At 38.4% G+C, this 24,793-nt stretch overlaps 1 protein-coding gene and 1 pseudogene across 50 annotated transcripts in view; both read left to right on the top strand.

Annotated features, from left to right (window-relative positions):
- Positions 1–1,578: 1,578 nt before the first annotated feature.
- The window catches only part of C2CD5 (C2 calcium dependent domain containing 5), an 88,826-nt gene continuing 65,611 nt past the window's right edge, over positions 1,579–24,793 (top strand). For 44 of the 50 annotated variants that reach the window (XM_070270069.1, XM_070270075.1, XM_070270059.1 and 41 more), the window contains exons 1-7: positions 1,627–1,851; positions 2,005–2,123; positions 11,683–11,769; positions 18,191–18,362; positions 20,733–20,828; positions 23,166–23,321; positions 24,501–24,699. In XM_070270069.1, the coding sequence (XP_070126170.1) occupies positions 2,034–2,123; positions 11,683–11,769; positions 18,191–18,362; positions 20,733–20,828; positions 23,166–23,321; positions 24,501–24,699 (800 nt within the window). In that variant the 5' untranslated portion in view covers positions 1,627–1,851; positions 2,005–2,033. Of the gene's footprint in view, positions 1,852–2,004; positions 2,124–11,682; positions 11,770–18,190; positions 18,363–20,732; positions 20,829–23,165; positions 23,322–24,500; positions 24,700–24,793 lie in introns of all 50 variants that reach the window. The other 6 variants (XM_070270080.1, XM_023643239.2, XM_023643232.2 and 3 more) reach the window with 5 other exon arrangements.
- On the top strand, positions 21,233–22,254 carry LOC111773817 (leucine-rich repeat-containing protein 34-like; annotated as a pseudogene).

The raw sequence follows: 24,793 nt of genomic DNA, 5'->3' as shown, positions 1-24,793 counted from the left end.
ATTTTAATTATAATCTCCTGCTGATGAAGCCTAAGGCAACAGGTATGTACAAGTACTTTACAGGCTACTAATTAGGAGCCCAACTGCTAACCTCTAATTGTGCAATTTGCAAATTTTTTTACTTAACAACATCTTGTAATACAGTGCATTACTTCCTATTGACTGTTGCTAAACTTCAGTTTTCTGATTTTTTTATGTTTCGGTATTAAAAAAAAAGAACTGCTAGTATGGTAATACTTTGACTTCAGTAAAAATGCTATTTTAACTCTACCACCAAAACAAAACAAAACAAAACACACCGGAATTAGCTGATAACATAGTGTGGCTGACCTTGAGAGTGTGGCTAAGAGTCTGCCTCCACAAACAGCTGCAGGTGGATCTAAGGAAATTTGCATGGGAACTTCAGTGGCTTCTTTCCTTTTGTCATAGTTTGAATGGATAAAGCTTTCTCTAGTCCAACAAGTCAGAGGTTTATATTTTAAATTCTTATTTTGAGGTAGCCTTTTTCTTTTCTTTTTGGGAACCCAACTTCTCACTTACGTGAACAAGACTTCCACAGGAGAAGGAATTTTTGCCTTGAAAAGAGAATTCTGCGCCACCAGTGCCTGGACCACTTAACCTGCTGAGTCATTGTTAGAGTTAAAAAGATCATCCTGATACCTTCATTCGGGAATTTTCCATTCCTGATGAATCCAGTGGCATAATCTTCCCACCGGAATTTTAATGCTGATTTTGGTATTTGATATGGCATGTATTGTTAATGCTGTTTTTGATATTCGGTATGGAGCGATTTGTGTTACGTCCTGTGTGTGTGCCTCAGTTTCCCTAATCTTTTTCTCACGGCCTGAGCCTACAGATTATGCCTCATTTTAGCCCTTTTATGTATATATATATATACTTGGGTCGATTCTTCAAGATGTTTAATTTAGCTCATCTGGTCCATTTCTTGTAGTTGACCATAATCTCCTGTAGTAGGAGATCCTGAACTCCTGCCAGCACCGCTGGTTTTTAACTAAAGATAAAGCTTGTAGACGCTTAATAAGCACACTGAGACCACCTAGGAGCACAGGGCAAACTCCTTTAAGCGGTGGCTCTGAAATTTCAAAGTTTTTGTTTTGCCCAAGCCCTACAGCAACATCTGTAACCCAGTGCACAGTACACGTGTATATGACTGAATACAAAATGTTACTCTAGAGCACTTATTCGACCATCCGAGATGTCCCTGAAATTTCTTCCTCTATTTCATATAAAAGAAAAACTCCACTCCTTCCAGGTAGAAAAGTTAAATTGATTTTAATAACCACTAATGGGTCGTGAAAGGCAGATTGAAATAGGTCCTCTAGCAGTCTCCACGGCTGCTTCTTCTGTCACAGCCCTTCGGAAACGCGTCGCTGGCGGGTGGCGTGGCAGCGGCCCGCGGAGAAATCACTGAGCCACACCAGCGCCTGGTCCCGGAGGACGGAGCACGTTTTCTGCAGGGCAGCAGGAGACTAAGCTACAGCCCCGACTCGGTGGATGATGCAGGGCTCGACCCATTTCCCTGTCCTCCAGCTTCCTCGAAGTCCGCCCCTCCCCCTAGCTCTTTTCTCCGCGCATTTCATTTCTCCCCCGCGAAGGGGGCCGAGCGCCGAATGATCGATGCTTCCTCCACGCCCCGAGAGCCGCCATCTTGGGGGGAGGAGAAACACTTGTCTGGGCGGCAGACGCTGAACGGGATGTTGACTGGCTTTTGCTTCTCTTGCCAGCATTGTGGGACCGGGGCAGAAGAATCCACCAGGGCCACTCGTCCGGCTGCCTCTCCGGAATGAGGCCTCGGCTCCCGCGCCGGACGTCCCCCTTCCTCCTCCGAGGGTGAGTGGCCGCCGCCGGCGCGGCGCGCCCCCGCGCGCCATCCGCTGTCAGTTACCCCGCGCGCTCCCGCCGGCGCGCGCCGCTCTCCGCGCGCTCCCGCCCCTCCCCCGCCCGCTTGGCGCTCGGCGCAGACTCGCTTGTTTGTTTCTGCAGGAGCCCGAGGAGAGGCCAAAGCCGAGACGATGCCCGGGAAGCTGAAGGTGAAAATCGTGGCCGGGCGCCATTTGCCCGTGATGGACCGAGCTAGTGACCTGACTGATGCCTTCGTGGAGGTTGGTGCAAAGTCCTGCCCCTCAAAACACCAGGAGCGCCAAGCCCTGTGAAGGATCCTACCCACCTGGCCCCAGCCCCTCAGCCCATTCCCCTTGACCGCCCCCCGTATGTGGTGCTTGTCCAGTCGTCCCTCGAGGGCTGCCTGCCGACACTGCAGCCCATGCGATGGGTGCACGGCTCGCAGGCGTCCGCGGCACTGTCCGCCCGCGGGGAGGCTGTTACTGCTCTGCATGCTGGGGTGACCCTGATGTCAGGACTCTTAACAGGCCACCTGCCAGTCAGGAGATCCCAAGGCGTGGCCACGCGGGCACTGAAACACACACACATCCACACGCCCTTCTTTTGGGGAGGGGCGGCGCTTCACGCTAGAGTGATGGAGATGTTTAAGAATGTAGATCCAGTCCGTTATGGGCAGTTGGAAACCTACAAGGCGAGGAGATCCACGCTCTAGGATGATGTTTTCTGAATCATCAGTGCAAGTTCTAAAAGGCAACTGTAACACTTTCTGCTCTTGTATTGACTGGCGGGTCTGATGAGCTGTTTCAGTGTAATTTAGTCCCTTGCGGTAGGAAGCCAATTAAGTGCCATGGATTTAAATTGCAAAATTGCTTTTTAAATCTAATGATTAGTTTAAGACTCATGCAAATTAGCGCATGCCTAGGGCCCGGAAAGTAATAATGTGGTCTTAAAGAAGCCAGGTAAAAATTGTAGTAAAAATTGACATGATGAGTCAGAGCATTAGAACAATAATCATTTGGGCTGTTAATGCTTAAAGTTGATAGATACGTGATAAGATATAGCCAGATTTCATCTCAATATAGAATATTCTTTATGTTCCCTAAGGGTTCTCTGACCTAAAAACTGAAGTTTTCCCCCCAAACATTTCCATGGTAATTCTTAGTCACAAGTTCATTGTCAGTTGAGAAACAGTTACTGGGTGGGTTCCTGGACCAGATGTTAGGTAATGTGGACACAGAGATTACCAAAGCATAGTCTTTGCGTTCAGGTAGATCAGAGACTGACCACACAGGTTAGGTTAATAACTAATAGCCAGCGTGCCTTGGTTCTCATTATTGCCAGGTATGTACTAAGTACTTTGTAAATCTTAGTCTCCACAACAGTTTTGCTATTGTGTTGTTATTATCCTTTATTACACTTGACGTAACTGAGGCCTAGGAACAGTAAATAATTTGCCTCAGGTTACTTAACCTTGTAAATTTCTATAGCCTTGTGGTCTGTTTTCTTAACCACTGTGCTAATACTGCCTTGCCAGACAAGAGGATGAATGGTGTTGTAGAATATGGAAGCTTAATTCTGTCTCTGAAGGTTTAGGGAGGCTTCCTAAAAAAGTGATATTTGAGCTGGGCCTCAAAGAACAGCCAGGGTTTTACCAGGCAGAGGGAACATCAAAGGCGCAGAAGGGAATACATGGTATATTTAGGAAACCATGTTAGTTTGGGATGTGTCTGGAGTCAAAGGGGATGTGTGGGTAGTGAAGGTTGTAGGGGATAAGGCTGGAAATGTAGGTTGGAACCAAACCTCGTTTTCTGTGCTAAAGAATTTCTCCTTCTATAAGCAGGAGTAAGACGGGGGAGCTTTTTAAATAGAAATGAAATAAGTGGTGTTTGTATTAGGCTGTTTCTTTATAGGATTACTTGAATGGTGACATTATTGACGGGCTGGACAGGTGAGAGATCCGACAGAGAGATCACTTCAGAAGGTGGTAAAATTATGCAGGTGATATGTGCACATTGAGCAGTGGCGTTGGCAACGGTTGAGAGGAGAAAAATTTGAGGGACGTTTCTTAGGTAAAATTGTTAGACCTTGGTATCAGATGGTTTTTGCTGGTGAAGGAGGGGTCGGATTCAAGAGTAACTCATTAATTCCTTCTTTGAACAAATAGTTACTGAATGTCTGCTATTTGCCAGGCCCAGTGCTAGTCACTGGTCTAGCCATGCATATACAATGGTGAACAAAATAGACTTGGTTCCCACGTTTATGGAGTTTATATTTTGATGGGTGAGACAGACCTTAAAATGTAAAGAAGTGATTAAATATATAATTACAAATTGTGGTGAATGCCATGAAAGAAAACAGTAGAAAGAGAGTAACAGGGAATATTTACTTTAGGTTGAGTAATCAGGGGAGGCCTCTGACGATGTGTCAGTGAAGGAAAGACCTGTTGGACAAGAAGGACCTGGCTGCTCAGGGAGTGTATTTGTGTGTGTAGGCCAGGGGTGGGGCAGACGAGAGGCTGGAAGAGGAGGAGTCTCAGCAGAGGGCAGATCCCGAGGAGATTTGCTCTGTTTTAGGAAGAGAAAGAAGACGTGTGTGGCTGGCAGGTAGTGAGTGAAGTGGTGTAAGATAAAGTGGGAGAGTTAGTCACGGAGCCAGTCGTGCAGGACCTCAGAGGCCTTGATTAGGAGTTTGGGTTTTATTCTGAATTGAGTGGGAAGCAGTTAAGATGAGCACGTCTGTTGCTCTCTGGAGAATGGACTGAAGCGGGGCAAGAGCTGAAGCAGGCAGCTAGTTACGAGATTCGATAACAGTTCAAAAAAGAGGTGGTGAGGGCCAAGGTCATGGTTTTGGTAATGGAGAGAAGCGGATGATTCCAGATACACTTTGCAGATAGACTCGAGGGGATTCGTTGGTAGTTTGGGATAGGGGACCAGGGAAAGGGAGACTAAAAGATGACTCTTAGTTTTCTGGAGTCTTTGGGGTAATTTCTGAGACTCCATGGGAGTGACAGACATTGATTGAGTAGATGGAGAATGAGTTTCCATTTGGGCATGTTAAGTTTAAGATGTCTTTAGGACCTTTAATGGGAGTTGGCAAGGAGGAAGTTTGGTTTGTGAGTATGGTGTTCAGAAATGGGGTGTGAGTTAAAAATGAACTCCTACAGGCCAGTGCTTCTCAACTTTGTGAGACCCAGTGTCCCCTTTATATAGCAGATATTTTGAAGTCTACCCTCTACTATCTTGGCATGTTACTCATAGCTAATATAAACCATCTATGCTCACAGTTTAAAAAAAATCAAATACTCTAGGGGCTGGCCTGGTGGTGTAGCGGTTGAGTTCGCATTCTCCGCTTCAGTGGCCTGGGGTTTGCCAGTTCAGATCCTGGGAGCAGACCTATGCACCGTTTATCAAGCCATGCTGTGGCAGGCGTGCCACGTATAAAGTAGAGGAAGATGGGCACAGATGTTAGCTCAGGACCAGTCTTCCTCAGCAAAAAGAGGAGGATTGGTGATGGATGTTAGCTCAGGGCTAATCTTCCTGAAAAAAAACAAAATCAAATACTCTAATTGTAATAAGGCAGAGAAAGGAAATTTTTTAAAGTTTTATTTATTTATTTTTTTGGTGAGTAAGGTTGACCCTGAGGTAACATCTGTGCCAGTCATCCTCTATTTTATGTGGGATGCCACCACAGTGTAGCTTGGCAAGTGATGCTAGGACTGCACCCGGGATCTGAACCTGTGAACCCCAGGCTGCCAAAGCGGAGCACTTGAACTTAACCACCATGCCCCTGGGCTGGCCCTGAAAGTATTTTTTTAATATGTATTTCAGTATGGAAGCACTTGCTCATGACCGTAGTAGAAGATATGAAGTAATCAGATTGAATCCATGCATACGTATTCAGCCTTTGTGCATGTCAGGCACTGTACTGGATATAGTACAGTATACTGGGCATATAGCAATGAATAAAACAAAGATTTCTGTAGTTATGGAACTTAGATTTTCATGCGAGGAGGGAGTTCATAAAGAAGAAAATTAAGTAAAAGATAAAGTATACTAGATGGTGAGAAGTGCTCTCTGGGGAGAAAATAAAGCAGGGGACCGGGGTAGGGAGTGCCTCACCTAGCTGTCAAATCACGTGAATACGACTAGTCTTACACAAAGGGAGCCAGTAGTTCTGGCATCTCAGGTGGGTCCTCATTGTCATCGGCTATCTGATTGTCCAATATAGTCAACTTACGGGAAAGAAACAGAGTTGCCCCTTACTTTACATAATGGTTGCATTTCTTGACAACTATGTATTTTAAAACCCCATCACAACACTTTTGTCTGTAAAACTGAGTTAAGTTCTAGGTAGGTTTTTTACCCATGTGACTGGTCGGACTTTTGAAAGTCATGACATGGGATAACTTTGCATTGCTGGGGCCTGTCTCTTGCATTGCAGGACACCTAGCATCTCTGGCCCTTCCTCACTAAATACTACTACGATTCCCCCAAAAAACGCCCCTAGAAATTTCTGAAGCTTCCTTAGGACCTGCTTCTTTCCTTTCTGCAAACCTCTGGCTTAGGGGGAGAGAGAGAAGAGGGATGGATCCTTGAAAAAACTTGACAGTAAGAGGTCTGTTAGAGGAAGAGGGGAAGGAAACTGAGATTGTCAGCTAAAAGGGGGCAGAAAAATCAGGAAAGTAATTTCTCTGAAGGCAAGAGAGGAAGTTTCTAGAAAGAGGAAACCCTCAACTATAAAATGACACTGAAAGGTCAAGTAAGAGGACAGAAGAATCACTGTATTGGGCAACATGGAAGTTGTTACTGATCTTGAGGAGAGGAGTGATAAGGACAGAGGCCCATAGGAGTGAGTTAAAGAGGGTTAAAGTACACGGGAGGCAAGGAACCGCAGGAATAGCTGTTTCAGGAAATAGGGCTCTGAAGGGCAGGGGAGAAATAGTGTGGTATTTGGGGAATATGTAGCTTTTAGTACTTTAAAAAAAATATGTTAGAAGCTATTAGAACATATTTGTGTGCTAATAGGAATAGTCCAGCAGAAAGGGAAAGATTGATGCAGGAAAAAGGGCATAATGGAGGATTACAATATAACAAAGGGATAAATTGTGTGATGGAGACGGTGAGTACTGTGGAGGCTCACAGGAGAGGGACATGGTGAAGCCTGGGCTAGTCAGGAGAAATCTTTGTGCCAAGCTTGAAGGATGGTAACAGTTCCATAGGCAGAGAGGAAAAAGGGGCATTTTTCAGATGAATAGGACAAACTTGGTAAAAGCAAGAGAAAGGATAGAGCATTTGTAATTGAAGGGAGGGTTCTTGTTGAATAGAAGTGGGAAGCAAAATTTGACTAGGTAAGGGGGCGTTACAGATTACCAAGTGGTCTGAAAAGCAGGGGGAGAAGTCTGTACAGTAGAAGCTCTTAACCAACTTTCATTAACTGACTCGTTACAGTCCCTGGGGCTCTGCATTCCTTCCCTCAGCACAGTCCTGAATTCCTCATGTCTTTAGATTATTTTCCAGTGTGCCTGAGTGGCTGCTTCTCCTGTCAGTTGGCCATTATACTTCACCAAGAGGCAGTTGTGTTTATTCCGAACTTGTTTATGCCAACTGTTTGTTACTGTAATTTGTTTAAACCTTATATAAGTTGGTGAAATAAGCATGAAACTGAAGTTGATAATGCTATGTAAAGACTTTTGGATACACTCACTAAAAATGACTCTTCAATTAGATGAAGATTGTAAAAAATCTAGGATTCTATGTTCATAGTTTTTTACAAGTGATTTTGAGTTCTGCCACCACATTTTAAAGAAACCCAAAGTGGCAATCACAGATGATACATTATGGGCGTGTGGTTTACACAAAAAAGATGATGCAGCACTCTACAGAGTGCCCCTTTACTCAAAGAAGAGGCCTTAGTCTTTCATTAAAAGATAGAGGGATCAATATTTGTTTATATCTTTTATCTTAAAATGTTTACTGTTTGTATCATTTTTAATGATTTCTCTGATTTAACCAAATGACTTGATTATCTGATCAAATACTGGTCCTGATTGCATTGGTTGAGGGAATTTCTACTGTATGTGATGTGAGGCGTTTAGGAAGCCATTGAAGATGACCAAGTAGTATTTGAAGATGCTTATTCTTGCAGGAATCTCCGGGATGAATGGGATGGGATTCCGTACAAGGGAAGTACTAATGGCAATATATCTCCATATTAATGTGCATGTTACAAACTCTTGCCGCTAACCTACATTTTCATTTTGTGTTTATCCGGGAGCCTTTGAGGGAACGGGGAGAAGAAAAGAAATTAATATTTAATGAGTATTTTCTATGTACCAGCCATTTTGCTGGGTCTCTACATGCATTAATCTCTTGTAAGGCTCACAGCAGCCCTGCTCTTCAGAGAGGAAGCAGCCTTAAATAACAGGTTAAATAACTTTCTCAAGGTAATTTAGCTAATGAGTGGGGAGCAAGAATGCTTTTACTTTACTAGGGAATCTCATTAAAATCCCTGGTGTTTAACAAAGTTGTAAGGCATTCATTTAATTGCTGAGTAATAAAATCTCCTTTGAATTAAATCAGACTAAATGAACAGTGACTCTTGTTTAGAAGGAGAATCACCACAGTGTTGGCAAAATACACACTCCAGCCTTTTTCTTTTTCTAAAATCTTGTTTCTCTTTATTTAATGCAGTGTGGAGACTATCAGGTGTTTACTCTATCTAGAATGGACAGTTGACCAAAAAAAGAAAAAAAGGCACAATATGGCACTGCAATATAGTGGGACAAAACTGAAGAGGGCTCTGAAATCATAACTTGAAAAATGGTATGCTGTTTTTAGCAATTGAGCCAAAACCCTTAAGTACATTTGGCTTTTGAATGGTTTTAAGTTTTATAAATACTAACAATATTTTACTTCAAATTAGGCAATTTTTAGGTAAATTAAACAGTATTTCTTTGATACTTTGAATATTGAAATGTAGTGAAAATTAGGTTAGTAAATGAGCAGTAGCCTCTATTCTCAAATTTCTTTTCCCTCATTAAATTTTCTTATTTTCTTTTTTTTTTTTAAGGAAGATTAGCCCTGAGCTAATTGCTGCCAATCCTCCTCTTTTTGCTGAGGAAGACTGGCCCTGAGCTAACATCCGTGCCCGTCTTCCTCTACTTTATATGTGGGATGCCTACCACAGCATGGTGTGCCACCTGGTGCTATGTCCACACCTGGGATCCGAACCGATGAACCCCGGGCCGCCGAAGCGGAACCTGCGCACTTGACTGCTGCGCCATTGGGCTGGCCCCTAAATTTTGTTTCTTTAACATTTATGATTTAAAATAAAAAGAAATGGGGCTGACCCTGTGGCCAAGTGGTTAAGTTCGCTTGCTCCGCTTCTGCAGCCCAGGGTTTTGCGGGTTTGGATCCTGGATGTGGACCTAGCACTGCTCATCAAGCCGTACTGAGGCGGCGTCCCACATGGCAGAGCCAGAAGGACCTACAACTAGAATATACAACTATGTCCTGGGGGCGTTGGGGAGATGAAGAAGAACAAGAAGAAGAAGAAAAAAAAAAGATTGGCAACAGATGTTAGCTCAGGGCTGATCTTTAAAGAAAATAAAAAAATTATGCAAGTAATCCATGAATAGCTTCCATTACAAAAGATTTGAATACTTAGAAATATAACTTGAAAACCCCACTTCTTACTTTCTACACTGTATGGTATTGCTTAACCCTGTCAGTCTTCTTCAGAGACAATTGTCAGTTTCTTGGCGTGTGTTCATCTACTCTTTCTCCCCTCTTTTAAAAAAAAAATTTGCGTATCATATTTTTAGAAACAGATGTAATCTTACATTATATATTCTGCTACTTGGTGTTTTCAGCTATTATGTCACTGAGATCTTCCCCTAACAGTACGTCTGACTGACTTCCTTCTTTAGTAGGAGCGTGTCATTTATTCACTTTCCTGTTGAATGACTATTTCGGTTTTTGTATATTTTTGGGGAGGGGGCCTTATGTGAAAGTGCTTTTCTTAGGATAAATTCCCAGAAGTAAATTGAGAATTTTATAATTTGAATCAAAATAAAGTTTTTGCCATTTGAATTTTGTTTTAGTTTTTGATGTTTTTGAATTTTAAAATAATATATTTAAAAAATAGTTAATATATATGCATGGTTCAAAATTCAAAAGGTATAAAATGAATCAGGCTCTCATGGCCTTTCCTTTAACCAAGCTGTTCTGTTCTTTGTCATGGCCACTGTTAACAGTTCTTGTCGGGGCCGGCCCCATGCCCGAGTGGTCAAGTTTCCTTGCTCCGCATTGGCAGCCTGGGGTTTGCTGGTTCGGATCCTGGGAGCAGACCTATACACTGTTCATCAAACCACATTGTGGTAGCATCCCACATAGAAGAACTAGAATGACCTCTAACTAGGATATACAATTATGTACTGGGGCTTTGGGGAGAAGAGGAAAGAAAGAAAAAAAAACAGAGGAAGATTTGCAACAGATGTTAGCTCAGGGCCAATTTTCGTGACCAAAAAAAAAAATTTCTTGTATATCCTTCTACAAATAATCTGTGCATATATAGGCATTTGTTATATACCTTATAACATTTTGTCCTTTTTTTTTTTTGCCGCGAAGAATGGCATACACACTGTTCTGTAGTAGAAAGATGTATCTTGGATGCTGTTCCACCCTAGTGCATGGAGAACTGCTTCAGTCTTCTCTTTAGCACTTCGTTGTGTGGCTTTATTTACTGCATTTAACCAGTTCCAAACTGATGGACATCTGGGTTGTTTCCAGTCTTTTGCTACCATAATGCTGCTTATATATGTCTTGACCATCTCTGTATGAACTTAAGAGATATAGGCATTTAAAATTTTAATATGTATTGTCAAACTGCACTCTATAGAAATTGTTCTAATTTACACTCCTACCAACAGAGTATGAAAGTGCTTCCCTAACATTGTGGTTTCAAACTTGTTGATCTTTGCCAACCTGATAAGTAAAAATGTTGGTTTAATTTGCATTTCTCTTGCCATGAATGAGGTCGATCATTTCTCACTATATTTAAAAGACATCTTTATTTCCATTTCTTTGAATTGTCTGTTCATGGCTTTTGCCCTTTATTTTGTTGGTTTGTTGATCTTTTTCTTATTGCTTTGTACGAACTTGTTAGAAATGGAGGAAATTAGCTCTTAAGCTTCCTGACCACTTCTCAAATCGAGTCTGAGGTTTCACAATCTCCATTCGCTGTTGGAAGCGAGTCCCAGGGATTAGCCTGCTCTCTGCCTTTCTTTCTTTCTGATTTACGTAGTTTTGGGTCTTCATGATTTAGTGCTTGCCAAGACTGGCTATGAAATAAGATAGTCTGCCCATCCATCCCCTTTCTTGCCCCCGAAGGTAGAAACATAAAACCGCTAATGATCCTAGTTTCGTGCTGGTCACCGTGCACTGTAAGAGTAGAGTAAGAGTCAGCTGGCCTTTTACCTTCTGATTTTGTTTTTGCTGGTCATCTGCTCTTAAGACTTTCTGCTTTCGTTTGAGGTTGTGTTTAGTAAAGGCCATACCGACTCCTTCCTCCGTGCTGACATAATGGTCTCTGTTTTTAATTTCCCTGTGGAGCTAGTCAAGCAGAACAGTGGGTAATCTCTTGTTCCAGATGTATTCTATAAACTTACCTGGACCCATCCATACTTTCTTCCCTTTGGTCTCAGGATAGTTGTCTTTTTTCCCCTCCGTGGCTAATCCTCCCATTGGTGGCTGACATTAAATTTTATTTTTATTCACATTTTGGATATTTATATTTGAATTGTTTCTTATTTGTTTTTAGGTAAAATTTGGTAATACCACCTTTAAAACAGACGTGTATCCGAAATCCCTCAACCCTCAGTGGAACTCTGAATGGTTTAAATTTGAGGTAAGTTTTTAAATGTCAGCATTTGTGAGTGTATTTTTTTGAGTGACCCTTTTCCCCAGGAACGATGAGTACCTTTTATTTCAAGTATAGGAGTTTTTCTACAACATAAAAATATTTCCTAGGAATATTGAGTTTTTAAGAAATTGTGTTGCAGTTAAGAAAATATAATAGATGAATATGGGAACCCAGATTAAAAAAAATAGAATTCCTCAAAAGTATTATTACTATAGCAATTTTCTCTGGGCTTACTTATACCAAAAATCGCTTAAGAACAATGTACAGATTTAAAAAAATTTTTTTAATTGTGGTAAAAAATATATATCATAAATATTGCCATTTTAACCTTTTTTTTCTTTTCTAAAGATTTACTCTTAGCAAACAGCTGTTGCCAGTCTTCTTTCTTTTTTTGCCTCCCCAAAGCCCCAGTACATAGTTGTATATTCTAGTTGTAAGTCCTTCTAGTTCTTCTGTGTGAGCCACCACCATAGCATGGCTACTGACAGAAGAATGGTGTGGTTCTGCACCCTAGAACCAAATCTGGGCTGCTGAAGCGGAGCACACTAAACTTAACCACTAGGCCATCAGGGCCCACTCAACCATTTTTAAGTGTACAATTCAGTGGCATTAATTACATTTATAATGTTGTGCAGTCACCACTATTTCCAATTTTTTTTTGATATCACTGTATTAAATGGTTTTTTAAAATTTTTTTAAAATTATTTATTTATTTATTTATTTTTGAGGAAGATTAGCCCTGAGCTAATGTCTGCTGCCAATCCTCCTCTTTTTGCTGAGGAAGACTGGCCCTGAGATAACATCTGTGCCCATCTTCCTCTACTTTATATGTGGGACCCCTACCACAGCATGGCTTGCCAAGCAGTGCCATGTCCTCACCCAGGATCTGAACCGGTGAACCCTGGGCCACCAAAGTGGAATGTGTGCACTTAACCACTGTGCCAGTGGGCCGGCCCCTATTTCCAAAATTTTTTTATCACTCCAAACAGAAACTATTCATTCAGCAGTAAGTCCCCACTCTCTCCTCTCCCCAGCCCCTGGAAACCTTTAATCTACTTTGTATATCTTTGAATTTACCTATGTTAAATATTTCATATAAGTGGAATTATAAGTATTTGTCCTTTTGAGTTTGGCTTCTTTCGTTTAGCATAACATTTGCAAGGTTCATCCATGTTGTAGCATGTATCAGAATTTCGTTCCTTTTTATGATTGAATAATATTCCTTTGTTTGTATATACCACATTTTGTTTATCATATTTATCTATTGATGGACACTTGGGTTGTTTCTGCCTTTTGGCTATTGTGAATAATGCTGCAATGAACATTGCTATACAGGTATCTGTTTGAGTCCTGTTTTCGCTTCTTTTGGGTGTGTACCTAGAAGTGGAATGGCTGGGTGTTATGGCAAATTCTATGTTTAACTTTTTGAGAAACTGCCAAACTGTTTTCTGCAAGTGGCTTTACCATTGTGCATTCCCACTGGCATGTATGAGAGTTCCAATTTTTCCATATCCTAGTCAACACTTGTTATTTGTTTTTTTAAAAGATGTAAGCCATCCTAGTAGGTCTGAAGTGATAGTCATGTATAATTTTAATTACGAATGAGGCGTTTTTGTTTTGAATGAGACAACTTATGACTTCTGTGGCTAAGGACCATTTGCATTTCTTTTACTTTGAACTATCTCCTCGTATTTTAACCTTCCAAAGAAGACATTTAGAGATGACATTATGGTGGTAGACTTACCAGGACTTGGTGGCCAGCTTAATATGAAGAAAGTAGATGTGAGGTGGTATCTCATTGGTTTTAATTTGTGTTCCCCTAATTAATAATGTTGAGTATCTTTTTATGTGCTTATTGGCCATTTGTATATCTTCTTTAGAAAACTATCTGTTCAAGTCCTTTGCCCATTTTTAAGTTGGGTTGTTTATCTTTTTGTTGAGTTGTACAAGTTCTTTTTATATATTCTGAATGTTAAACCCTTATCAGATATATGATTTACAAATATTTTCTCGTGTTCAGTAGGTTGTCTTTACTTTCTTGATAATTTCCTTGGATACACAAAACTTTTTAATTTTGTTGAAATGCAGTTTATCAATTTTTCTTTTACTGCTCATGCTTTTGGTGTCAATTAAGAGAATCCATTGCCAAATCTGAGGTCATGAAGATTTACGCCTGTGTTTTCTCCTAAGAGTTTTATGGTTTTAGCTCTTACCTTTAGGTCATAGATCCATTTTGGCCTAATTTTTGTAATGGTTTGAGGTAAGCATCCACCTTCATTCTTTTGCATGTGGAAATCCAGTTGTTTCAGTACTGTTTGTTGAAGAGACTTTTTTCCCCATTGAATCGTCTTGGCACCCTTGTCAGTAGTCAGTTAGACATAGATGTATGGGTTAATTTTTGGACTCTCAATTCTATTCCATTGGTCTATATGTCTATCCTTATGCCATTACCATACTTCTTGATTACTGTAACTTTATAGTAAGTTTTGAAATCAGTAAGTGTGAATCCTACAACTTTGTTCTTCTTTTGGGTTGATTTTTTTGTCATGGGGCATTTCGATTCCCTTTTTGTTTTCTTTTCTGTATATATAAAGTTTTTTTAGTTGTTTCCAAAAGGACATGTATTTTGAAAGACCCATAAATTATTGCACATGTATTAAATCTATTGTGCTATTAGTGTAAAAATGTGAAATATATGAGTCACACATGTAATTAAAGTAACTTGCTTAGCTCATTTCAGATGGAATTAGAATTATGAAGTACATCTTCATTACCCGAGCAAAACAGTTAAATACTTATATAGCTTCATTTTCATGGCTTTTTCTTTTTTCCACAACCTAGAAATGGCTAAAAACGAATGCTCTTGGTCAATTACATTGTTATTGGAATGGTAGGAGGGGCAGGCTTTATGAATTAGTAATTTTCATGATAATAGGACATTACTATTTAAGAAAATGGATATTTCATTTTATTGATGACACAATACTAATAAGTTTGAAAGCTACAAAGTACTCAAGTAGCTTAAATAACTTTAAAAAATAATATATTTGTACTTCTCTGAAATGAGATTTTTATAATATTAATGAACTTTATTAACTAAAGTTACCAGCCATTTCCCTTAACATTTACTATTTTGGCTAGTACTTGTAATAGTAGTATATATTGTGTGAAAAATGTTCTGAAATTTTACGTTTAGAGTTAACAGTAATTATATACTTCTTTTTTGACCCTGTTTATCAGCTGTCAGTTGCATTTAGTTATATATGTTGTAAACTCTCAAATAATATCTTAAGTGAAATAGATGTTTACTTTTCTTTCATGTAGAAGAAATGTTGAGCAAGGCAGTGTAAGGGTCTTTTGGTAGCTCCATGCAGTCATTTGGGACACAGGATCCTTCTGTCTTTCTCCTGTGTCATCCATAGCCTATGGTTTCCATACTCAAGGTCACTTTAGCCTCCAAGTTAACAGCTGGAGTTATAGTTCACGTCAGTGTTCCAGGCTGAAGAAGGAGCTGGAGTGAAGGGGGGTATAGGAGGAATGGTGGTGAATTAACATATGCTTTTCAGCTAAGCAAGCCCTGTTTAAGTTTTTCCCCACCCTATCTAGCTACGTAATGACTTACACTTGTATCTCATTAGTTGCAAAGGAGGCTAGGAAATGTAGTCTTTTAGCTGGGCATCTTGCTGTGCAGCTAAAATTTTTAAACACTTGAAACATCTCTGAGAAACTCTTAATTTATAATATTTTATGATTGAAATTGGTTCAGTTTATTGGTTTGAAATTGGTTCATTTACTCTATTAGATGTATATGTATATTTTTTGAGGAAGATTGGCCCTGAGCTTATGTCTGTTCTCAATCCTCCCCTTTTCCTTGAGGAAGACTGTCCCTGAGCTAACAACATCTGTGTCAGTCTTCCTCTCTTTTGTATGTGGGATGCTGCCACAGCATGGTTTGATGAGCGGTATATAGGTCCGTGCCTGGGATCTGAACCCATGAACCCCAGGCTGCTGAAGTGGAATGCGTGAACCTAACCACTATGCCACTGGGCTGGCTCCTCAAATATTCATAATTAAAATTAATTCCTAAACTTCTCTATTCAGATTTTTCATATAATTAGTTATCTATATGTATCATGAACTATTTCTAGTCACCCAATCGGTATGGAGCCCTATAATATCAGGGAAGGGATACCGTAGTGTCTCATGAGATAAGAATGGTAGTACTCATAGGTGGATGTGTAGTGGCTGGATAAATGTACACAAAAATATTATTAATGGAGTTAGAAATTGGAGGGACATCTTTGGAGGAATGGTTAATGGCTTAGTTTATGACCCCCTTTTGTTAAGCATATAGTAGTGCAGTAGTGGTAGAATGCCGTTGATGACGGATGATTCAGAATGGATTGGAATTCAAAAGAATTGTTTTATTTTAACATTTCATTATGGAAATTTTAAAAAATGCATGCAAGTAGACAGATGAGTATGTTGAACCATCTCATGGATCTGTTACCTACTTTTTACCTTTACCTCCCAAAGTTGTTTACATTCTTCTGCACTTGTTTCATCTGCTACCCTATCCCGCATTTTTTGTGGGGGGAGGCAGGAATATTTTAAGGCAAAGTAAAGATACTATGTAATTTTATCTAGAAAATTTTAATTATATCTCTTTTATAGAGAAAGACCCCTTTTTTAAATCATCCATTATGTTATCACATCAATGATATCAACAATAATTCCATTATGCACTTTAATTCTTAAAATAATCTTCAGGGGGCTGCCCCCATGGCCAAGTAGTTAAGTTTGCATGCTCTGCTTCGGCGGCCCAGGGTTTCACTAGTTCAGATCCTGGGTGTAGACATGGCACCTCTCATCAAGCCATGCTGAGGCGGCGTCCCACACAGCACAACCAGAAGGACCTACAACTAGAATATACAACTATGTACTGGGGGGCTCTGGGGAGAAGAAGAAGAAGAAGGGAAAAAAAAGAAGATTGGCAACGGATGTTAGCTCAGGTGCCAGTCTTTAAAAAAAAAATTCTTCAGAGGCTGGTTGTTAGCCTAAAATCAACAAGAAATTAAACAGGGAATGGGGAAAGGCATAATGTTTCAAAATTCAGTTAAAAAAATTTAACCAAAGTGTAAGGATTACAGAGATACCACTTGACCAAAGCATATGTAAGGAAGATAGAGAGATTTTAGTTAACCACAAACTCAGTCTTAGTTAACAGTGTGGTATGTCTGCTGTAATGGCAAACATTCATAGACTGCATTTAAAAAGTATAATATTTTAGTTAGAGGAAAAAATAATCCTTTTGTATTCTGTCCTCGTCTTATTGCTGTCTATCATGTTGTGTTCCATCTAGCCGTTATATTTGATAAGGAGAACTGGCAAATTAGAGGATGGCATGGTATGCAGAGGATGGCCGCCAAAATAGTGAACGTGTCTTCCATGAGGCAGCAATCTTTTTTTTGCCTTGTTCTTTGTCTCAGTCAATTTGGGTTGCTGTAACAGAATACCAGAGACTGGTGGCTTAAACAATAGCAATTTATTTCTCACTGTTCCGGATGCTAGGAAGTCTGAGATCAGGGTACCATCATGGTTGGGTTCTGGTGAGGACCCTCTTTTTGGTTTGCAGATGGCTGTCTTCTTGCTGTGTCCTCACATGGTGAGAAGAGAGATTATCTCGCCCTGTCTCTTCTTAAAGGATACTAATCCCGTTCATGAGGTCTCCAGCTTCATGACCTAATTACCTCTTAAAGGCTCCGTCTCCAAATACCATCCTATTGCGGATTAGGGCTTCAATATATGAATTTTGGGGGGACACAGACATTCAGTCCATTGCAGTCTCTCTTTTGCACAGTGCTTGGCACATGGTAAGTACTTGATAATAAGTAAATAAAAGGAGAGAGGGTAGACATTTATTTCATGGACTTAAATTGTTTTCTCTTACAAATAGTATGTTAGTTTTGCTTACAGTTTTATTGTCTGACATTGTCCTTAGAAATTATGGTGTCATTGTGCTTATTAGCATCCTTATTCTCTGTATATGATATGTGGACTCTATTATGACATTCCTTAAGCATTTTTGCTGGATACCATTGGTAGAGTAGTAAAACACAGGATTATATGTAGAAAAAGGAATTAAAACCTAATACTTTTTGTGTGTTCATCGTCTTAATTTTGTGCTTGGAGGTAAACTATAGCTTTTTTTTTTATAGCTTTAACTGTAGCAAAGAGTTATAACTTTTTCTATGTATATTAATCCCTCTACCTTTGTGCTTAGAGATAAATCTATAAGGTTTTCTTTTTTCCAGAAATAAGTAATCCTTTACATTTGGTGTGTGTATACATTTATGGTAGCGAAGATTTTTAAATGATAAGATTTAATGTTAAGGTATACTTTTAGGTGGATGATGAAGATTTACAGGACGAGCCTCTACAGATCACAGTTCTTGACCATGATACCTACAGTGCGAATGATGCCATTGGTAAAGTCTACATTGATATCGATCCTTTACTCTACAGTGAAGCTGCAACTGTCATCTCGGGATGGTTTCCAATTTATGACACCATACATGGTAAGGAGTGTATTTTAAGAAGATAAATCACCACCTTTTAAATTTATCCTAAGACTTTTGTGTTACGCTTAGTGGTTTTGAAGTATGTATCTTTAAAAGATGTTGTCTTTTTAATAGACATGTAGTAGTAAAATATCATTGGTAGAATTGTTGCACTTCTCAACATAATTTGAAATAATGCCTGCTAAATTTGTACAATATAGTAAGTGAATCCATTATTTAAAAATGATCTAGTATTGGTACTCTGTGTTTGTAAAACACATTTTCAAATAGACAATATTGATATTTCTCTGCTTAAAATTCTTCAAAGGCTTTTTGTTACCTGAAGCAGGGTTTTCAAAGTGTGGTCTGGGGATACCCATGGGTCCCTGAGATACTTGCACATATTCTGTGAGGTGAAATGAGAACTGTTTTCAGCAGAATACTTATATGTCATTTGCCACTCTTACAAGTGTACAATGGAGTTTTCTAGAACTTTTATGATGTATGTTACCATACACTGAATGTAGAACAGAAATGAGAATCTAACTGTATTCCATTAAGCTAGACATTATAGAGATTTGCAAAAAGGTAACACAGTGCCACTCTTATCACTATTATCACTAAATTTCTTTTTGTTTTTCAAAATAGTTTTTATTAAAAAATATTATTTATATTAACATAAATGGATTTATTTAAATTAAGTAGTAAGTAAATATTTTTTTCAATTTCAATTTTAATTTATAATATGGTAAATATTGATAGATATCATCCACATAAACAAAAACTCTTTGAAGTCCTCAGTCATTTTTAGGATTGTAAAGGGGTCCTGCGATCAAAACGTTTGAGAACAGCTAGGCTAAAAATATGCTGTCTCTTTAGAATGGCACATGGACCCATAAGGAACAGGCAGGCGCTTCTCTCTACAGTCTTGCATCTTTCTGCCTATTTTACATTTTTGACCTGGCAATTCCATTGATAGTAGTTTTTTATAAGAAAATAAGATATTTGCTGAGATTTATGTATATTTATTGTGACATTATTTACCTTCTGTTATTATTTACTAATGTCTAAAATGGAAAGCAAGATTTACTTACATTAGAGCATATATTGACCATAAATTATACAGCCAGAGCAAAAAGCATATTTTCAGAATACAGTGGCATCAGGAAATGTGCATGATAAATTAAGAATTGCAAAATTCAGATTATAAAACATCATAAGATGATCCCGAATTGTTTAGAAACAAAAGAATTGCATGTATATGATGTTATTGGGTAAATGGGCAGAACACATACTGAGATGTTTATCCTTGGATAGTTTCATTTCTGGACTGTAATACTAATTTTCCTCTTTTGCTTTTTTCCATATTTTCTATGGTATATGTATTATAATATATGTATTATCTTTGTAATCAGGAAATAAAATCCAGTCAAATGTTACATTACCAGTAAAAAAAAGCCACTGGAGAATTAATCTGGGCTTGGATTAAAGGCAGTGGCTATAAGAGTGAATGAATTTTCTGAACCTTTTATATTAAATATTGTTTATAGTTGGTTTAATATGTTATATGGGCCCCTTGTTAGTAACATAATTTTCTTGTATTATTTCAGTGGGTAAATGAACAGGTCACTCTTCTTATAAGATCTTCCTTCATAAGCATGAATCTGACATGAAGTCAGGATGGTCAAGCGAAAATGTTTAGTAAATGTTTAGAGATAGGGCCTGGGTCATTTTTATTTGTTAGGATATTTTCTGATAAACTTTTATTCTTGGAATTTCTTAGTTAGCTTACTTTAACTGATTATATTTGTTGTAAAGAATAAAACCTCTTTTGTGTTAAATTGGGTTCTTACATTAGTTGTGAAGAATATTTACTCTGGGATAATAAAGATCTGACTTTTAATCCTGGCTCCACCACTTACTAGCTAATGATACTATGTAAATTAGTTATCTTTTATTAAACTTTAATTTCTTCCTCTATAAAATGGGGATAATACTACTACAGAAATTCCCTTCCTGGGTTGTGTGAGCACTGTGAGATACTAGTGTAAAGCACTTAGAACATCATCAGTGCTCAGCAAATGTCATTGTCATCGTCATCATCATCCTCCTCAATTTAAATGGGACTCCTTTCCGGTTAGTCTTGGTTCAAATAATTGGAGACTTGTTGTAAAAATGAAAATTATTCATTCTCTAATGCATACATGTTCTTCAGAAAATGTAATAAAGAAACCCACTTAGAATCAAAGTAACTGGGAAGCAAGTTGAGCATTGCTGTTATGATTGATCCATTATTTTGAAATCATTAATTGGCACTTATTTGCTTGGTTATTTAATTGTACTTTATTTTCTAACAGTAGAAACTTGATTTTCCTTTTGTAATTATAGGTATCCGTGGAGAAATCAATGTAGTTGTCAAAGTAGACCTCTTTAATGATTTAAATCGATTTAGGCAGTCGTCCTGTGGAGTCAAATTCTTTTGCAGTAAGTAAATACATTTTATTACTCACTTAGAAATTTAATAATTGTTAAATATGGAAAATCAAATTAATATTTCAGAAGGCTAATGGAAAACCTATTATACTTTGGTTTTAATGCCAAAGAGAAAATTGTTAATTTTTCAGAAACAATTACTGTAGCTCTAGGGACCATTTATCTGATTTTAAAGTAAATGATATCTAATTTTTTACAAGTTTATAGAAATTTTTCTTAGAAAAATCCAATGGGGCATGCATGCATGTGGTTGTCATGACAACACCACCAGAGGCCAGGAGGAGGCTGTGCCAGGCTGGCCTTTCCCCCTCCTGCCCCTGGTGCTGCCCCTTCTCCAGCCCCTGCTGCAGCCTCCATCCCACCTATGAACGTGACCGGAAAGAATCCCATGAAACGTTGCTGGTAACAGTCGCTTAATGCCAGTAGAAAGAGTAAGAAGTGGCGATTTTTGGATTCTTTCCAGGCTTTTATAGAAGAGTCTGTATATTAATAAAACAACTTAATCTCATTTACTTAAACCTTCTGTTTAATATTATTGGGTCTGAAGCTGGAGAATTGATTAAAAATTAAAGCATTCCTTAAGAATACCATTCTGAAATACCCATGAATGACTGGAAACAAAATGAAAAATAAAGGTGGGATTTTTTTTTCCCTGTAGTGCTACAAATTAATTCATCCTTAGAGAAATGACGTGTCTGGGTGACTGTGATCTGGGAATGGAAAGTGTGATAGCATTTGCTACAGTCCTAACTCAAAACCAAACAATTAAGGGCATAAACCTAACCGACCTATACTATGTGGCAAACAAGAAGAGCCCAGTGTTCATCTAGGCCACATGTTGAAAGAAAATCACTGCCTTGTGGAGCTACACGTGTGTAAGCATGATATAAAAAATTGTGGTACGAAACAGGTGATGTCCTGTATCTGAACAGTGGCGGGCACTATCTTGATGTCAGCTGGTCGTCAGTCATCAGCCACAACAGAGAGGGAGGAGGACTTGTTGCACTTTCTTAATCAACGGAAACAAATCCCACACTCTCTAATGTCTACATTTGGGGAAACAGATTTGTTGAGGCTACGTTTGTAGCAAATTTAGACTTAATTCAAGTGGGCTGTCTAAAACCAGACAGTACAGGTGTGGAGCCGTTTGTGGTGGATGGGTTTGTAACTTGCAGAAGTCTCCGGTGGCCTTAAAAAAGCAGAATTATTGGGCACCAACTTACGGAGAAGCTTTACTCATCTAATGCAGACTTCACTTCTGTACCAGTAGATCAACAGCAATGAAAAACAAGCTCTAAGACAATTTTCACATATTTGTCGTATTACTTTCACAGAGATTAATATTTTATTACTATTAAATTTTTCGTTCATAAATTAGAACAAACTACTTTTGTCAAATATGTAAAAGATGTAACTATATTAAACTTTGTGTGGCTATCAAAAAAAGAGAAAAATCCAGTGGTATATCCTCTAGTATAGGACACTGAAAGGTAGGAGCAGAGCATGATAGCCAGGCACTGTGGTGCTATCCAAAATGACATAAGCTCCTACAGGTATGGAGTCCCGAGAATGCTGTGAAATACGGGTCAGAATTGGGCAGATCTGGGCAATTCATAGCCAGCCTGGATTAATAGGGTTGCAGACTCCTAGGTAGTTGAGTTAGCTTCAAGGCACGAATGTCTATTATAAGAGACTAGTTTGGTGTAGGTGTTCTCGGGTTCTCCTCTTTTTGAATCTGACCAGATCTTATATAAATCCAGTGACATTTGGGGTTTTTTTGTGTTAAATGAGTCTGTTAAGTAGTAACGGCTGAACCAGTTGGCCATATACCATGGATTATTAGAAACTGAGGGCTGTATGGCTCCTCAGATATGTCAGAAAGGTCATTTGATTTTTGAGGCTGCAGTACGTGGTGTACCGAAGAACTTTTTCAAAGCGCTTTGAATAATTAAAGTTTTTTGTATGCATTATCTGCCTTCTACCTATTTATGTAATAATCATCTAGCTGACTGATTTCTTAAACTTTGTGTTGAAAGGTATTTAACATAGTCTATAGCTGTTTTCTAAATTATAAACATGCAATTTATGTCTACTATGCTTACATGAGAAAGGTGAGAGTCTCCATGAGAGAAAATGATTATTTCTAAGAATAAAATGGAACTTAGACGACTGTTTGATTGGAAGTATTATAATTATATTGAGATTATCACAGTAAAAGATGTTCTTGTAACTTGTATCCTAAAGGTAAGAGCTTAATTGTACATTTCTTAAAAATTGAATTTCACCTTGTGATAAGTAGAAGCATAACAGACTTTTTTTTCTTAACAGCAACATCTATTCCAAAGTGCTATAGAGCTGTGATAATTCATGGGTTTGTAGAAGAACTTGTAGTCAATGAAGACCCGGAATATCAATGGATTGATCGAATTCGTACACCAAGGGCGTCAAATGAGGCCAGACAGAGACTCATTTCTTTAATGTCAGGTATTTAAAAAAGATAGTGTCATTACTGATCGACTTAATGTTCCCAAATTTTTCGCTTCCTTTTGACATGCCACCTGAAATTTGGCAACGAAGACTGAATTGTAAGCGACTGATTCCTTACTTCTGGCCCCATCCCCCTGAATTGCCATTTTAGAACAAGAAGAAATCTGAATCAGCATCTTATAGTTCCTCTTAACTAGGTAGTAAAGGAAGTTGTGCTCATGAAGTGGCCTAGTGGAAAGTGCCCAGAGCAAGGAGGTTGGAAATGGGCTCTAGTTTTCTCCTCTCTAGCATTTATTTGTGATCAGAACTCAGGTCATCACTCTAATGCTTTTTGTTCTAATGTTGTCTTTTCATGGTCCTTCTCTGACAAGTTGTAGCTCCTTCTACCCTTCCCGCCACTCTTACCTCATTACTTTTCTTTGTTTGTCTTTGAAGAACTTATTTACCGTGTAAAATTTATATTTATATATATGTGAGTGTGTATATATGCACACACACTCTCACACATATATATCAGACAATAAATAAGTGTAAATGTTATATTTAATAAGTATAGATGTATTTATATATAATAAATTTATATATTTTAAATAGAAAAATATAAATATCTTAATACTTATATTAATTATATTTAATATTTATAAGTCATTATAATGTCATTTAATATAGTATATTTAATTATATGTTATGTTTGTAGTCTACATATTTGTATTATGTGATATCATATATAATGTATTATATATTACAATTAGAATATATTATATGCTATATATTCTATATGTTATATTTATATTATATGTACTATTTATATTGTTTACTTGTTTTTTGTCTGTTTCTCCAACTGTTATGTAAACTCCACTAGAATTGGGGCTGTATCTTTCTTGTTCATCTCTGCATCTCTAGCACTTAGAAAGGAAGAATGCCAGGTACAAAGTACACATCCAAAAATGACTTGGTAAATGAACGCATGAATGAGTGAACCTTACTTGCCACATTGGTAAAATGTTGCTCATAGTCTTACCTCCCTAAAAGTAGAAGGCAGATCATCTTTTAGCTTCCTTTCATGTTCTAAAAACCTATGATTTTTTGGACTCTTTTCTGTTACTGCCATTTCCAGCTTTGTATTATGTTATGTGGCAATATGAAGCAGAATGAGTTTTCTTCCCTTTTTTGCAGGTGAACTGCAGAGGAAGATTGGCTTGAAAGTGCTTGAAATGAGAGGAAATGCGGTTGTTGGGTACTTACAGTGTTTTGATCTGGAAGGCGAATCTGGGTTAGTGGTACGAGCCATAGGAACAGCGTGTACACTGGATAAATTAAGTAGCCCAGCAGCGTTTCTTCCTGCATGTAATTCCCCATCCAAAGAAATGAAGGAGTAAGTATGAATCAATGAATTGTTCTTATGGAGCTTTTTATCTTTTAACCTATACATTTTCATTGGATTTGAAACATTTTAGTAGATTTGTTCA

Source organism: Equus caballus, chromosome 6 (assembly GCF_041296265.1).
Source record: "Equus caballus isolate H_3958 breed thoroughbred chromosome 6, TB-T2T, whole genome shotgun sequence".
In the NCBI taxonomy this organism is placed as follows: Eukaryota; Metazoa; Chordata; class Mammalia; order Perissodactyla; family Equidae; genus Equus; species Equus caballus.
Note: the sequence above shows the minus strand (reverse complement) of the source record. Positions and strands in the feature narration are given on the sequence as shown.